General features: G+C 36.5%; 1 protein-coding gene across 2 annotated transcripts in view; it reads left to right on the forward strand.

Moving 5' to 3' along the window:
• The window catches only part of LOC107752364 (BMP-2-inducible protein kinase-like), a 43,749-nt gene that overhangs the window by 21,980 nt on the left and 5,956 nt on the right, over positions 1-15,813 (forward strand). For both annotated transcript variants that reach the window (XM_016568315.1, XM_016568316.1), the window contains exons 2-15: positions 2,153-2,271; positions 2,353-2,458; positions 3,151-3,293; positions 4,520-4,641; positions 5,498-5,579; positions 6,544-6,676; positions 6,980-7,083; positions 7,175-7,254; positions 7,350-7,498; positions 8,274-8,464; positions 9,969-10,091; positions 11,194-11,351; positions 12,025-12,179; positions 12,345-12,464. In XM_016568315.1, the coding sequence (XP_016423801.1) occupies positions 2,153-2,271; positions 2,353-2,458; positions 3,151-3,293; positions 4,520-4,641; positions 5,498-5,579; positions 6,544-6,676; positions 6,980-7,083; positions 7,175-7,254; positions 7,350-7,498; positions 8,274-8,464; positions 9,969-10,091; positions 11,194-11,351; positions 12,025-12,179; positions 12,345-12,464 (1,785 nt within the window). The remainder of the gene's footprint in view (positions 1-2,152; positions 2,272-2,352; positions 2,459-3,150; positions 3,294-4,519; positions 4,642-5,497; positions 5,580-6,543; positions 6,677-6,979; positions 7,084-7,174; positions 7,255-7,349; positions 7,499-8,273; positions 8,465-9,968; positions 10,092-11,193; positions 11,352-12,024; positions 12,180-12,344; positions 12,465-15,813) is intronic.

Genomic DNA, 15,813 nt, shown 5'->3' on the forward strand with positions numbered 1-15,813 from the left:
ACAGTATTTATTAATCTTTCTTAATGTTAGTTAATGAGAATAGAGTTATTCACTGTTAGTTCATGTTAATTCAGAGTGCATTAACTGTTAACAAGCACAACTGTTGATTTTAATAATGCATTAGTAAATGTTGAAATTAACATGAACTAAGATTAGTAAATGCTGAAGAACTATTGTTCATTCTTAGTTCATTAACTAAAGTAGTTAACTAATGAACCTTATTGTAAAGTGTTACCAATATTAATATAAATTCTGTCCAGTTTTAGTGTGTTACTTTCAGTAAAAGTGTGGTTATTTTATTGGCTTGGTTTTTTTTTAATTCAGTATCATTAAAATTGAGTTAAATTAAAAAAGTCTTACAAAATTACGTTATATTAATTAATAAAATAATAAGTAATCATTACAAAGCAGTTTCGGTTTTCGGCCAAGTGCATCCAGAATTTTCGGTTTCCGTTTCAGCCCAGAATTTACATTTCGGTGCATCCCTAGATGTAAGACTACATGTTTTATTTAATTTAATTTAAATTTAACCGTAATTTACTTTCAAATGCCCCAGTTGCTGAAGGGTCTGCACAAGTTTAGTACAATTTCAAGTTGCACTGTTCAAAATACCTGTAGTAGCACAGCAGTGCATACCTGTTTACATTTAATTAAGGTGGACTAACATTTAATTAAGGGGGACAAGACTAGACTATAATACAAATAGTTGAGTTTGCTAGGTGCATACAACATTTATGACAGGTTTTCATGAAAGTGTTGGTCAGTTTGTCTGCTTGACAATCCCATTTTGCACTGCAACAAAAAAACTGAAGAGAGATAAACTGAGAAATGTTTCTTTTTAGTTAAAACAGATGTTGTCAAAGTTTTCCTTTGGGGACATAATTTGAAGTTGGAAAAAGGTAATAAATTGCAATATATCGCAGAATATCGCAATATATTCAAAATCGCAATAATATTGTATTGTGACACAAGTACCGTGATAATATCGTATCGTGAGGCCTCTGGTGATTCTCACCCCTACTACAAGCCCCCGTTAATTTCTGGTGTATGGCTTCAGAGGAGTTAGAATTTAGCACACAAGTTGTGTGAACTACTTTTATGGAGGTTTTAAGATGCATTTTTTTCTCTCCTTTATTTTTGGAGCTTGACAACCCTATTATGGGAAATAAAAACACTGTCATCTTTTATGTTACACAGAATAAAGCCAGTCATATGTGTGTGGAACAATATTGAGTAAATATGTCAGAATTTCATTTTTAGGTGAACTAACCTTATAAGGTTGTCTTTCTCCTAAGGCTAACTTTGTACACCGGCGACTGCCAACAGTGAGCCAATCCCTAACTTGGCTTAAAACTGCCTCTTTTCCATCATACTTTCCTCCTGAAATGCATTCCATGTATTGAGCCACACTGGAAGGACATTTTGAGCTGTCTGTCTCATACCTGCGTTAAACATGAACAAGAGTCACAGAAGGTCACACAGAAGATCCCTGAACTCATCTCGGGTTGATACAAAGTTCAGCCTCTTCTGTCCTTTCAATTCTGTCTGCTCATTCAGCCAGGAGCACTTCCAGTTTTAGATGAGAGAAAAAGAAAAATAAAGCAGAATGAAAGAACTCCATTACAAAAGGTGACTTCCATGTTCTTCAAAAATGAGACGTGGGCAGTAGTAATGGGTTTTAAATTGTTCATTTCCGGCTCTCATTTATGGTGCACAGTCCTATCCACAACTCGCTCTGTTAAAATGGTAATGCAGTTGCTGCCAGTGATATCAGCCATTTTGCTTTTCATCACCATCTCTCCAAATCCCCACCCTTTATAGAGATTTCAGTAAACCCAAACATGAAACATGTTCATATTTTTGTTTTATATATAAAAAAAAAGAAATACAACTGAGAGTAATAAAGCAATGTTGCAAACTTTATAATAAATAATTAGCATTATATCAGCACGAAGTGTTATTTTTATTGTTTACGTAATTTTTTTTAGTACACATTTTTATTTAATGTCAGAACCCTCCTGAAATTCCTCTTTGAATTACTTTGTTGGGAAACTCAAATGTGTGTATTTATTTGTGTGTACAACTGTATGGCGATCACTGACCTGATAAACATCTAAACTAACCTTCTGTATTTGTGTGTTTGTGTATCCAGGAGGTTTCTCCATGGTGTTTCTGGCCCGCACACACAGTGGAGTACGATGTGCCCTGAAAAGGATGTATGTGAACAATGTCCACGATCTGAACATCTTCAAGCGGGAGATCACAATCATGGTGAGTCAAGCTGGGGTGTGTTTTTTGGGTGAGTACATCAGTACATCACGTTTACAAAAAAATGTTTTATGTCCCCCCTAGAAAGAGTTGTCGGGCCACAAGAACATTGTGCGGTATCTGGACTCAACCACCAATGCAGTTGGAGACAGTGTATGGGAGGTTCTGATTCTGATGGAGTATTGCAAGGGTAAAACAGCTTTGAACGAAACTGTGTTCTAAGCATTTTGCACTCTAAACATAATCTCTGTGTGATTTAAAATTCTTGAAATACAAGCTCATACTTGCATCACAGAACGTTCCTCTGACAGTAAAAACATTTGTGACTTTAATTATAATCTTAAAGTGAAATACTTTGACAAAGGGAACAACTTGAACAGTGCAACTGTAAACATGATCAAATAAATGTTTAAACTTGTTTACTCTGATTTTCACATACCTTTGTAGAGGCAGGTGTTTTAAAGAACTGTTAACAGAACCGAACATCCTGAATTTACAGTATTTCTGATTAAGAGCCAGTACTTGGTTTGAAGTTTTACTAGTACATTGCATTGAGGCCTTGAAATTTTTCTGGTTTCTGCAGCCAACTGATCAATCTGTTGCTATTGTTAAAAAAACTAAAACTATCAAATTTTGTTTTTGTTATTTTTTTGTAAGCTTTATTGCTCGTTCAAAATATTAATACATTTTGAAGCTTATTCAAAATATGAATAAATGTATACTAGTATATAAATAACACTAAAACAACATTAAACAATTAAACTGGATTAAATGGATTATCATAAACCCTTGGTTTTCCTTTCCCCTCCAATCTCATGATATGATATCCCTAATCTGATCTTGTTTTTTTGTTGTTGACTGAATTAATGTGTTGCCATCTAGCTGGTCAGGTGGTGAAGCAGATGAATCAACGGCTGCATATAGGATTCACAGAAGCGGAGGTGCTCAACATATTCTGTGACGCATGTGAAGCTGTTGCCAGACTCCACCAGTGTAAAACTCCAATCATTCACAGAGACCTAAAGGTACAGTACAGAAAATGCTTCAGCAAGACAACTACAAGATATTTCTAAGCAATATAATGTAAATGCAGTTCATTCCCAACTATTTAAATGGTTCACTAAAGGTGTGAAGTTGTAGGCACAAGTACAGACATGTCTGGCGTTTTCGTCTGTGTGATTTTATACATTTTGGAGAGCAAGTATAAGGCACTCTGGCTGATCACTCATTTTCTTTTGTCTGACTGTATTTGCCTAGCTGAAAGGGTACATTTAGGACACTCCTTGTCAGTTTAGGGAACCATGTGCTGAGCGTTCCAGCTCAACACAGTGATACTAGACATGATCTCCCAAACTAATTACTCTGCTCACAAACATTATTAATGGCAAGCATTAGCGCAACACAGGCAAAGACAGGCATGCAATGCAGTGTCTGTGAAAAATAGCAGTGCTTGAAAGAAGCAAGGCCGCCCTTTTGGCAGAAAAGTGTGGGAACAGGCCAGTGGTGCCATTCAAACTAACACTTTTTCCCACCAGTCAAAACCAGCCACAGTCTAAAATAATTGGGAAATTATTGAACACTGAAGTGGAAGAAATTTGTTTACTCATTTGTCATGGAGGGATTTCCTCATGCAGGGTTGTTGTTGATTTTCATATAACATAAGGTGATGAGGACCACTGGTTGTCAAGAACCAAAAAAATGATGTTAATGTACTGTAATAGTCAGTTCAAGTCTTCTGAAGACATACGATTTGTGTGGAAAATTTTGTTTGAATATTCTTTTGCAGTATAACCATGTTGACACAAATATAATGTGCAGGATCTCATTATTGTCGTCTTCACTTCAAGAAGCATGTATGTTCTGTAAATACTTACTCAAGATATTCCAAATTGACTAGTTGCAACCGGTTTACTTCCTCTTTTTGTGTATTTATGCATTAACCCATTTAATCCCATGGGTTACATTTGTGACATTTAAAAGTCTAAAAGCAATTGATGTATTTTACACATTGTCACTTATAAAGAGTGCAGACTGTCTTTAATGTAAACATTTGAGTGGTGTAAATATCAAGTTTGTGCCTTTTAAAAATGCCTGTGTATAATATAATAATTGTATAATATGTTTATATAAAGTACTTCATTAAATTTCCTTCTTCCTCTCCTGCCTCTGTCACTTGACTGTTGGAAATTATAGTGGTTGTACCTATTAACAGAGATCACCAACGTGTGTGTGTGTGTGTGTGTTTTGACAGGTAGAAAACATCCTCCTAAATGACCAGGGAAACTACGTCTTGTGTGACTTTGGAAGTGCCACACATAAAGTTCTGCTTCCACATAAAGATGGAATAGCAGTGGTGGAGGATGAGATCAAGAAGTAAGAAGTTCTACAGAACAGTTTGGAGTTCTGTAATACAGTGGGAATGTTTTATTTTTTTGTGTTGTGTGTGTGTGTGTTTTACCTACACTGATTGTATAGTTTGGGAAAATGTCAAGCACTATTACTACTTACGATTACATCTCTCTCTCTGGATTACTTAATACATTTAATATAATTTCAAAAGTAATTTATTCCTGTGATGGCTAAGTTTAATTTCCGGCAGCCATTACTCCATTCTTCAGTGTCATATGATCCTTAAGAAATCATTCTAATATGCTGATTTGGTGCTCAATAAACATTTCTTATCAATGTTGAAATAGTTAGTACTGCTTAATATTTTCATGAAAACCGTGATACTTTTTTCTAGATTCTTTAATAAATACAGTGTTTAAAAGAACAGCATTTATAAAAAAAAAAAAATTGTAACATTGTAAATGTCTTTACTGTCACTTTTAATCAATTTAATGTGTCCTTGCTAAACAGTATTAAATTCTTTCAAAAACAATTCCTGATCCAGACTTAGTAGTGTGTGTGTGTGTGTGTGTGTGTGTGTGTGTGTGTGTGTGTGTGTGTTTGTGATAGAATGCTATGCATTGCAGTTCTAGAGAGTGTCACACTTATTCATATTGTAGTGGACAAAATAACAGAAAATGGGTGTTGCCCCAGAGCAGTGGGTGGATTTGCTGTGTTGCGAAGCTCATTGGTGCTTCAAATTTACTTTTTGTGCATGGAATCTTGAGGAATTTACTAAATGTTTTAAGCTTGTCTAGATTATGTAATTTCTTATTACTAGTTCTGGTGCCAGAAAGTTAAGTCTTTAAAACCTTCGATTATTTTCATTCTTCTCTGCTAGGTACACGACTCTGTCATACCGTGCCCCAGAGATGATTAACTTGTACCAAGGGAAAGCCATCACCACAAAGGCTGATATCTGGGTAGGCACTGAACACAAACATACAAACACACAGAGACACAGACATACATTCTCCCCAGTCTCTCTCTCTTCCTCATCTCCACCCACTCATTCTCTTTTATGTCCCTCTCTCTCTCTCTCTCTCTCTCTCTCTCTCTCATATGTCATTCTCCAGCACATTACACAAGCTGAAGAGCTGGTTTGGTCAGACTGACACAGCAGACGCAGATGCCAAACCGGTTTCCTCCATATATGAGGGCTCTTAGGGGTGTGCTTTACAGCCATCCTTGAAATCCGGGCTTTGTTTCAAAGTTGATCCTTTTATTGATATTTTGCTTTGTGTCATGAAAAATCGAGGCATGCATCAGGGTGCGGTGGTGTAGAAAAGAGTAGATTTTGTTTTTTAAGTTATACTGTAACAAGATGCAATCAGTCACATTTCAGACATGTTTACTAGAGTTGGGGAGCAGTGTTATGTGCATGTGGGCCTGATGGAAAGCATTAAAGAAAAGAACTTCCTGATTTCTGTCAGTGTTGTAAAGACAGAAATGAGGGCCTCATGAAGGCAAACTTCCTCTTTAACTTTATCATGCTGTGAAAAGGTCGCTTAGCCTCATTTCACAGCTCTTTCTTCCAAACAAATGCTGTACAGAAAAGAAACTGTCCACCCACAGTTCCATGATAGTCCTTCATTGGAAAGGTCTCATTGTGATCAATTTCACCAGTGCAAATGGTTGCAGCTCACGGTCAGCGTGTCAGAACTTGCTTGGGTAGGACGAGGAAATGTATGACAATACTTCCTGCCCATTTGCTCCATCTGAAAATAGAAAGAATTCTCAGAATTCATCTTATACAACTGCTGCTGTCAGCCTTTATAAGTGTTGTCATGGTCGGTGCAGTATTTGCTTATTAGAGCAATGAATCCTGATGTGTTGAATGTTTTTGTGTGGAATTACAGTTTCTTTTTTTCTCTCTCTCTTTCCCAGGCACTTGGATGCTTGTTGTACAAGCTGTGTTTCTTCACACTTCCATTTGGGGAGAGTCAAGTTGCCATATGTGACGGAACCTTTGCTGTTCCGGACAGTTCAAAATTCTCCTCCAGGTTGCACTGTTTAGTCAGTAAGCAGCTTTCAGATATTCACAAGAGATTTGGAATTATTTTGTGGAAGATTGTGTAATATGAGTGTGTACACAAGGGCTGTGGTGGAGTTTTGATATTAAGTTAGACAATAGCTCCACCCTCTGGTTGTATAGAGGTACTGCACAATTGGCATGTATTAAAAGTGATTTGTGCAATGTTTTCTATTTGATATGATTGACTTGATTTTTAGTGGGGGGGGGGTGAGCTTCTCCTAAAAGCACACTCAGGTTGAACACCCTTAACTCATCTGATAACTGTTTTTTTTTTTTTCTTTGTCACAGGATACATGTTGGAGCCTGATCAAGAAAAGAGACCTGACATCTATCAAGTTTCTTACTTTGCCTTTTGGTTAGCTGGAAAGGAGTGTCCAGTGCCAAATCTCTTTGTAAGTTACCTCACACAATTTAATTGAATTTAAAGTTTCAAATTATTCAGAATTATGAATAATTAACGAGTGTTTGATTTTTACCACACAGAACTCTCCCCTTCCCACCTCATTGCCAGAGCCCCTTACTGCTAGTGATATTGCTGCTAAAAAGAGCCTGACAAAAGCCAGGTAACATTTTAGAGCTTTGTGTGTGACGTTCATGTTGTTTGAATCCAACTAACCATTTAAGTAGCCTGTTTTCACCTTATTTCTTTTATCATTAGAATAACAGATTCAATTGGACCAACAGAAACATCAATCGCACCCAGGCAAAGACCCAAAGCTGCAAATAGTAATGTTTTACCTTTGTCCAGCTCTGTAACTCCTGTGAAAATGACTGGATCCTCAGGTACGGATAGCAACGGCCAGAAAGGTGAGCAATATAATCCACATTTTCTTAAATGTGACCCTGGACCACAAACCCAGTCTTAAGTCGCTTGGGTATATTTTAAGGGTGTGTTCACACTTGTAGTTCGGTTCGTTTGGTTCTTTTGGTCCGGACCAAAAAGGAAAATTATACATTTGGTCCTGGTCCGCTTAGCGTTCACATTGGCATTTTTGACAGCAAACCTAAAGACACTGAACCTAAAGGCATAGTGATAATCGGCTTGAATGATGTATATATCACATGGTCTGCTCAGCGCTGCTTTAAGTCGAACACACCTAATGCCATCTGCTGGACTAAGCAGGCTCATTCTTGCGTGTACATATAATTTAATTTTCACCACCTGCAAACTCATAAGGAGCTCATAAAAGGCACTTTACCTCATCGTTGCTCCACGTTTGCCCTCCTTTTGTTTTGGTTACACCGCGTCGTCAAATCATGTCGCATAGCGTCGCATCTTGTCATTACTTTCTGTTTTTGGTTCTTTTAGAAGTATTTGATCCGTGTTGCGTTCATATATCATTCGAACCGCACCAGAGTTCGTTTGGAAGTGGACCGAGACCCATCTTTTCAGCGGTCTCGGTCCGCTTGTTTGGTGCGCACCAGGGTATTTATTCAGCTTTCAGATGATGTATAAACCTCAATTTAAAAAAATTCACCATTATGACTGGTTTTGTGGTCCGGGGTCTCAAATAGGGTCTGTGTTCTTTTTTTTCCCCTTTGGAAGACAGTAGCTTTGACTGTATATGTGTGTTTATCTTAGCTTCTGGAAACGGGCAGCAGTCAGCTGCACAGATGCCAAGCAGCAGTCAACAGAACAGGGTGTTACAGCAGCTGCAGCCTGGAGACCTTCGACTGCAACAGCTACATCATCAACAACAACAACAGCAGCAGCAGCACAATATACACCATCAACAGCAAGTCACTGCACAGCAGCTACAGTACCTGCAACAGGTAATTAGTGGCTCAGGAGGTCTAGTCCAATGTGAAGCAGCTTTCAGGTCTTTTGGACCTTAAGTTTAAACCAATTTGGTCTTTAAAAATTACTGTATTTAGGCACAAGTGCAGTTTTAAGGGTTTATTAAATCTGCTGCAGATGCATATAGTGTATTTTTATATGGCTCACTTAAGTAGTTGTGGAAAATCCCAGTGGCATAAATAGTTTTGTGTGTGTGTGTGTTAGAGCATGATCTGTTGTGACAGTCAGTTGGTTCTTGTTTGGATTGATCATTGTCGTCTGTTGATGAGCACATGACTACATTAAGTATAATAAATAACCTAGAATATGGCAGAACTGTTTACATTCAGCATTTTTAGGTGCCTATACAAATCTTCAACAACGTGTGATAAATATTATATTATCATGTAAGTTATATTGTTATATTATTTTTTTATTGTTTTGTTTTAAGGAATGACTTACTAATTTGAGAATGTTAATTTGTAGGTATTACATTTAGAAATATACTATATTAGAATACTATAATGTAATTTGTAAATCCACAATTATTAATTTGCCAGTATTGTCACGTGGCATTGCAGCTCTGCTCTACACACACAGGTGGCACTGTGTGCTTTTAATTTCACTATTAATGCACAGCTGCTGGTTCTCTGGTTAATCATACAGAGCTGCTCTTCTGTGACATACAATTTAGTGAAATAGATTATCTAAAAAGAAAAAATGTAGGGTGGGGATTTGTTTGCTGTCCATTGGTTGTTGATCAGATATGGCAGATTTGAATGCAAGCTTGCAGTTGATAGTAAGAAAGCAACAGAGTTTAAGCTGATTAAATTATTTGAGCAGTCCGGCACCACAGAGAAGTCTGTTGTTTCACTGGAACTTCAAGTTGCATTTAGAAAATTTAGAATTTTCAAAAAATGTACTTTCAAACTCAAATGGAATTTTCAACTCAAATTACAAGCAATATTAAAGGTAACACCACAGCCCTTTTCCTCTTTTCTCTATTCATGTAGCACTGATTTCCAATGTTTCTTTTTTCATATTTCTACTAGACAGCCAAGTTTTATTAACAGCCCATCTTGTCAGTGGTGAATTACCCCTTTAATTATCAAATTAAACAATACATTCTTTTTCACTGCAAAATGCTGTGATGAAAAGATTTACTTGTTTGGTGCTCCAATAAAAAAAAAAATGATGTTGAGTCACTGTCTGTCAGGCCAGTGCTCATTCCACTAGCAAAGAAGTTGGTTGAGTTCATGAACTGTAGTTTTTTATCACTCTGTGTAAACAACATGTTTAATGTCTTGTTGTCTAGAGTTAAAGTCTGGTGCCCTGAATTTTAAACGTACGTTGTTATGCGATGGTATAAAACACTGTTTTACTTCACGGTATAAACTGGTATAATCTACTGTTACTAAACCTATTAAGAAGCATAAATTTATCCCCCACGCTCATCACAACAGTTTGTCCACTGACATCTCTCTCTCTCTCTTTTCACAGTATCATCAGGCCATGCAACAGAGCCTTCAGATGCAGCAACAGCATATGCTTCAGCAGCAGATGATGATGCAGCAGCCCATATATCAATCCCAGCAGCAACAGCAGGCTCACTACACTGCCTTGGTGAGACACCTCATACACCTGGAACATTAATGGCAGGGCTATGTGTTTACTTTTTAAAGAGGAAGTTTGCCAGATTTTAAATAGATGCAGTTATAATATAGGAGAGATTTATAAATTAATGTTGTGAAGGAATGGAGGATGGTGCTGCTTTAGTTGTAAATTTAGCCAGTATGTGTATGTCAGTAGGTTATGTTGTTTATTGTATTTAATTAATAATTTTTGTTGGAAGTCTGAAATTAGACGTCTTTGCCTTAAATATTCATTTGGCCCCACTAACTGAAGCAGTCTTCTGTGCCAAACTGTTTCTCCATCCAAGTGAATGTCACCCAATCGTATCTGTTAATAATTCCTTTGAATTGTATTTACACTAAAACAGGAAATGTTGCTAACTGACTTTTGCTAAATACATAATGTTAAGGCGGAGCAATTTTTAGCTCATTTTCCACCGAATGGTTACCATCTGTTTAATTTCAGATGCAATCTGCTCCATGCAAAACCATCAGGGGATTGAATGGGGTGGTGAAATCGACCGATTTTCTGTGTTAAATCATAGCATATGAGGCAATTACACTGTAGGGAAATTCGAAGGCCTCTGTGGCGCGCTTTCTGTCTTTGTGTCTCTTTCAATCTCCCTGTGTCCTCATGGCCATTTTGTAAAGCACACTTTTCTCTGTGTTAAGCAAAAGTTAAGTAAGGGATGATGCACAGCCATCTATTTAGTCATTATCACAAAATACCCAGGATGACCAGGTCTTGTGTTTCCCTAAAGGGTTTAATAATATGCAGTATTGGATATTATGTCCTGCTTATTACACAGCTGCTCGCCAAATAATAATGGACATGGAAGTGAAATGTTGTTTTGAGTTACTTGCAGTTTATTGTAAATCCATTGCATCATATAACACATCAAACATTTAGCCTAGCAACACAATGGATGCTGCTGTGTGATACAAGAGACATGAAAGTAGCACCATTATGTTGTCAAAGTGAAGATCTGAAGATAGATGAGCATTAGCACACCGCAGTAGGCACGGTTTTAACCTGCCTATGGAAATAGGGCCACAGTTTACTAAATTGAGTTTATTTGCTTGACTCCTTACAGATGCATCAGTACCAGCAGGCCTTTGTTCAGCAGCAGCAGCAGCAATGTGCTCCAGTCCAACAGGTGCCCTATATCTCCCCTCTGGAGTTCCAGACCCCACTGGGCTCCTATAACCCTGCGGGACCTTCTCCAGTAGACACCCCCTTTGCTAACATCAGGCAAGCATCTTGAACATTATTACTGATGTACATCTCTATAGCCAGTCTGTCACACTGAGTGAAAATTTACTGCTATCATCGAATTTCACAGTAGAATGTACACTACCATTGAAAAATTTGGGGTCGTTAATGATTTTTTTAATGGATTATGCTCACCCAGGATGCATTCATTTGATCAATAAAACAGTAATATTGTGAAATATTATTACACTTAATAAATAAAAGTAGCTCTTGTATTTTAATATACTTTCAAATGTAATTAATCCCTGTGATGGCAAAGTGAATTTTACTTTACTTCAGCCATTACTTCAGTCTTCAGTGTCATATGATCCTTCACAAATGTTATTATGATCAATGTTGAAAACAGTTGTGGTCAATGTTTTTATAGAAACCATGATGCATTTTTTTCATGATTCTGAAAAAGAACAGCATTTATTTGAAACAGAATTCTTAGTAACGTTTATGAATGTCTATTACTGTCACTTTTGAATTTAATGTGTTCTAGCTGAATAAAAGATTTAATTTCTATTCATTTTTGAGTAGTTTGAATAGCACTGTTACACACACACACAGAAACTTTGTTATACAGTCAACAAGTCAACAAAAGTGAAAAGTGCTGTGTATATATTGACTCATTAACGTGTAACTCTTTTCTTTTTTTCTGTTGTTGTAGAAACCCAGTGTCCTCTGTGGATGTTATCAGCCCTCCTCCCCAGACTGTCAATAACCCACCTGATATGTCTGGTTGGAACCCATTTGGAGAAGACAATTTCTCCAAACTCACAGAAGAGGAGCTTCTCGATCGAGAGTTCGACCTTCTAAGAGCAAGCAAGTGTCTCTATTTGTTTTTGTGTCTGTGTGTTCTGAGTCTGTTTTAGAATTGCATCCTCTTCTAGTATTCTATTCTACACCCTCTCCAGCAGAGGGCATACACATCCTGCTTTATTCCTACACTAACATTTTCTACGTGTCTGCCACCCTTGTTCCCCACAGAAAAGCCGGTAGAGCGATCTCGCAGCGTGGAGGCCAGCAGCATAGACAGACAGCAGCCGGTACTGCAGCCCTCACTCCCTGAGGATCCATTTGGCTCTGTGCCGTTCCTGGCCAACGCAGGCAAGTTCTAGCAGCCGGCTCTCAAAGGACCCTCACCAAAGTTCCCTGTTTACCGTCCTCCTCTCTCCTCATATCTGTGCTCCCCTATTCCTGCTCTTCCCAACCCCTTTCTGTCTCTCTGCACGCTGGATGTGGCCCCTCTACACCACATATCAGTCACATCTGGAGTCGGGAGACAAACAAAATCAATGTTACCATTTATTCCTTTAACCACTTTAAATGCATACATTTTTTAGACAGTTACAATCTTGTCATTATTTAAACAAACCCTGTATGTCTTAGAAAAACTTTTTAGTTTTTTTTCTCACTGTTCATTAGGTGTAGACAAGATGTGATAAAACACTATATATCTGGTATATACATAGATATTCCCCCCCAACAGGCTGGAAATAGGAAATAGTAATATGCAAGCATAGAAATAGGGAGAATTTGCAGATTATAAATTAATGTGTATGTATCATTTGGAACTATAAGCGATAAGAAATATACACTTGCATATGTTGTTTTTAGTGTTTTTTTTTTATTCTAGGAATTTATACTTCTAAAACCACAGCTTTATATCACCTCCATGCTTGTTGCTGGTGCCTTGATTTTTTTTTTTCCTACTGTTATTATTTTTTGCTTCAACTTTTGTTTGTCTTTGCACTTGCTGTATTATTGTTGTAAATTATGCTTTGCTCTTTTCACATCTGCATTTTTAAACATTTTAATAGGTTTAGTTTTAATCAAATAGTTTGAAGTAACTCATATAGTGGTGCAGTTTTACTGCGTTATGTATAAGTGAATTGTACTCGATTTGTCAGTTTAGATTTTTTTCTCAGGACTAACATTTTTATTTTAACATGTTTATTCTAAGCAGAACAGAAAAGGTGTTTTCCCTTTAGTTAGGAAAAGAAAATGTACAAGTTTAAGGGAATTTTTTCTTTTTTCTATTATTTTGGCATTTACATTTTTTGTCAAAGGCATCAGGTTGGCATGATGGAATAGATTTTCAGATTCTTGAGCAACCTAATTTTCCACTTACTAGAGTTGTTTTCTTTTCTTCAGATCAGTTATTAGCTACATTTTGTGCTTGATAGCAAATTGTTTGACAGAAACAAGTGAGTGCCAGAAGTTCTCAGGTACAATTTCTATAGACCTCAAACCATAGAAAATTTCCAGCGATCCTCATATTCACTTTACTTGTAAACATGCCAATATTTCATGGAGTTGAACACAAGTCTCTCTCCTCCAGTGTTAGAGTTGGCTTAAAATTCCTCATTGAGACTTGTTTTTCCTTTCTGTAATTTACTGTGAAGATACTTTAAGTTGCCAATTTAGGGAACATTGGCAGGTTAACTTGGAGTGAGGTTAGCCGAATAATCAGAAACTGTTGCATCTACAGAAGCAACTAAGAGTTGGCAGCCATTTTTTTCTTTCTTTTGCATAATTAGTTTTATTATTATGTAGCCTATGCCGTAACACTTTTCTGGTCACACATGATGCTTTCCATAAAAAAACGCCATGTCTAAGAATGTATGAGCCTTTTTAAATGTTAACACTGGTTATCACACCACAGACAGATCACATAATTTGTTGCTGTCTCACTCATAATGGCAGCATTGAGCCTTAATTAATGGCAAATGTCACATGGATTCATTGTCAGTGCATGCATTTAGAGGTACTTGCTCAGTGCATTTAGTGATAGTTTACATAAGGGCTTGCCATAATGTTTACTGAACTTTTATTTTCCCTACGGTAAGTTGACCATAATGTTTAGCGAATCCATGTTCTGGATTCCTAATTTTATTTACTCATTCATCTCATCACCCACTCAAGTTACTTTGCTTTTTCAGAACATGTCTGATAACATTTTATGTGTTTTCTTTTTAAAGTTGAATGTTTTTGTTACCATTCTGTATTAGATAAAGACAGCCAGTTTCAGAGATATCTTGACTGAGTGGGATATTGGTGGACAGTTAAAACTGACAGACTTGTGAACACATATCTTGTATTAAAAGTCTTTTGAGCCATATTGTGAACTATTGTGCAAGTGTAAGCAGAACAGTTGTTGAGTGACTAAATCTACTTGCATATAAATTGGAGTTATAGGCTCCTTTTGTTTTTAGTCTTTCTTTGTTTTTTCTTAGTTTTGTTGACGCTAATACTAAAATTGCACAGGTAACAGTTTCTTCTATAACAGCTTTAATTTCAAGCATTCTGTTGCCCCAGAGATCATGGTACAGGAGTCTTAGCTATGTAACACACTGTTTGTTATGTTGCATATGTTCCTATAGATGACAGAAGTTCATAGCTCCTCCATTCCTCAGTGGCTTCTCATCTGTACATGCATACATACAGCATCAGTTGCATAAGCTGTTAATGTTCAGTCTCCAATTGACAAACTGATGTAAATACTCATGTATCATAATGTATAACTGAATGTTTCTTTATACAATGCTAATTATAAATAAAGCTTATTTTAAAGCGGTGTTATATTTGTTGATTTTTGTTATAGAAGCTCACATTTGACTAATGCTTTGAGAAAAATAAGTTCTGATGTCTTCCACCTTTATGCCACAAGAGCAAGATGATCCTCCTTTCATATAATAGAATGGCTGTCTTTGTCTAACAGTTTATTCCAAACATGTATAACATTGATCTATTTAATTTTTTATTTTGGAAAAGCATAAAGTTAACACCATGTTCATAAAAAAATTATATATATATATATATATAAGGATAAAGATGTTGCTCCTCACATCTGTTAAGTGAAGTGGCTTAAACATGCCACCTTTGTCACTGAACTTTTTTTTTTTTTTTTAACATTAGTGTAAACATCCAGTCAGCCTGAGGTTTTATTTCAACTTCTAATTTACATTAAATGTAGATTTAATGTTAGCATTTATGTAATTTAATGTAAAATCTCTTGGAGAGTAGCATAAGGTTTTTACTCTACATAATGAATCTTTTGCACTTTTTTTTTTTTAGATCTGACAATGTTTGAATGGGATACTATTGGAGTACCTCTTTTGATTTAAATGTGACTCTTTAAACATCCTCAAATCTAGTATATGCTAAGCAGTGTTGGGCAAGTTACTCTGAAAATGTAATCAAATTACTGATTACTGATTAATCCTTTTAAAAGTAATCGCGTTACTGTTCTGATTACTTTATTTCAAAAGTAATTAGTTATATTACTAGTTACGTTACTTTTTTCTCCATGAAATTAATGAAATCCCAGCATACATGCTCCCGATAAATATTTGTTATTAAACCATCAACATTCACAGAACACTGTTATTTTTAAAGGGGTCATATGATGCGATTTCATTTTTTCCTTTCTCTTTAGAGTGTTACAAGCTCTTGG

Source organism: Sinocyclocheilus rhinocerous, unplaced genomic scaffold, assembly GCF_001515625.1.
Source record: "Sinocyclocheilus rhinocerous isolate Xijiao unplaced genomic scaffold, SAMN03320098_v1.1 scaffold381, whole genome shotgun sequence".
NCBI classification, from domain to species: domain Eukaryota; kingdom Metazoa; phylum Chordata; class Actinopteri; order Cypriniformes; family Cyprinidae; genus Sinocyclocheilus; species Sinocyclocheilus rhinocerous.